Genomic DNA, 1,659 nt, shown 5'->3' on the forward strand with positions numbered 1-1,659 from the left:
CCTTTTCGAAAAACCAGAATTAACAGGTCGTACAGCGAAGTGGCAATTATTATTATCTGAGTTCGACATCACCTATGTCACTCAAAACGCCATCAAAGGGCAAGTCATCACCGATCACCTCGTCGAGCACCTATTGCCTGATTACGAGCCGTTAAAAATAGACTTCCCTGATGAAGCTATACTATTTACCGAGATTGAGAACGATGATGATGACGAAGAACCAAGCTGGAAAATGTACTTCGATGGAGCAGCCAATCAGAAAGGAAACAGAATAGGGACAGTCTTGATTAAACCAGATGGGTCCCATGTACCAATTGCAATTAGACTGAAATTTCAATGTTCTAACAACGAAGCTGAATACGAGGCATGCATAGCGGGGTTGAAAGCAGCACTAGATCTTGAGGTAGATGAGATCGATGTTTTCAGAGATTCAAGCTTAGTAGTCTATCAGACAACCGGAGAATGGAAGACCCGAGAACAAAGACCGGTCCCTTACCACGAGTATCTAGAGGAAGTAAGCTCACGCTTTGACAGGATCTCATTTACATATATGCCAAGTGCTAAGAATCAATTCGCAGATGCACTAGTTACGCTTGCTTCCATGATTAGTATTTCAGAAGATCTGGTCATCGACCTAATCGAAATTGGAATTCAGAATGAGCCGACTTACTGTCTCCCCGTCGAAGTGGAAGAATCAGAAGAAAAGTTTTGGTACTCGGACATCAGGACATATCTTGAGGATCGAACCCTTCCTTCAAATGCAACACCTAATAACAGAAGGACTATCCAGAAATTGGCAACGCAATTCTTCATCAGCAATGTCATTCTATACAAGAAGTCGTACCACGAGGTCTTGCTCCGATGCGTGGCAGAAGCAGAAGCAAAATGATTAATCGAGACTGTACATGGTGGAGTCTGTGGGCCCCACATGAATGGTCATATGCTAGCAAAGAAGATTATGCGGATGGGATATTACTGGACAACAATGGAAAGTAATTGTTATCAGCATATTCGCAAATGCCATCTCTGCCAGATCTACGCCAATAAGATTAATGCTCCGCCTTCAGAGCTACATAATATGACCACTCCTTGGCCCTTCTCGCTCTGGGAATGGACGTCATTGAGCCAATCTCACCTAAAGTTGCAAATGGGTATCGCTTCATTTTAGTGGCTATCGACTACTTCACCAAGTGGGTAGAAACTGCTTCATACGCCAACGTCACGAAAAGTAATGTCCTGAAGTTTGTCAAAAACATCATTATCTGCAGATATGGGCTTCCCAACGGGCCAGTGACTGATAATGCCAAGAACTTCAAGAACAAAGATATGATCAAGAAGTGCGAAGATTTCCAGATTACTCATCACAACTCTGTACCCTACAGACCTAAGATGAACGGAGCAATCGAGGCAGCCAACAAGAATATCAAGAAAATTATCGAGAAGATGGCAGTTACGTACAAAGATTGGCACAACATGTTGCCTTTTGCACTTCATGCCTATCGAACCTCATTCAGAACTTCGACTGGGGCAACTCCGTATTCATTGGTCAACGGAATGGAAGCAGTCTTACCCGTAGAGGTTGAGATTCCCTCCCTCCGAATCTTAAAAGAAGCAGAGTTGGATGAAACTGAATGGATTCAAGCTCGGTTTGATCAGCTG

The 1,659-nt window shown here is 43.4% G+C and overlaps 1 protein-coding gene across 1 annotated transcript; it reads left to right on the forward strand.

Moving 5' to 3' along the window:
• Nucleotides 1–550: 550 nt before the first annotated feature.
• On the forward strand, nt 551–889 carry LOC147398109 (uncharacterized). Its single transcript, XM_086448925.1, has one exon. It carries the CDS (start codon nt 551–553, stop codon nt 887–889), a length of 339 nt encoding a protein of 112 aa, XP_086305051.1.
• Nucleotides 890–1,659: the final 770 nt, after the last annotated feature.

Source organism: Akebia trifoliata, chromosome 7 (genome assembly GCF_017979445.1).
Source record: "Akebia trifoliata isolate Shusen 1 chromosome 7, ASM1797944v1, whole genome shotgun sequence".
NCBI lineage: Eukaryota > Viridiplantae > Streptophyta > Magnoliopsida > Ranunculales > Lardizabalaceae > Akebia > Akebia trifoliata.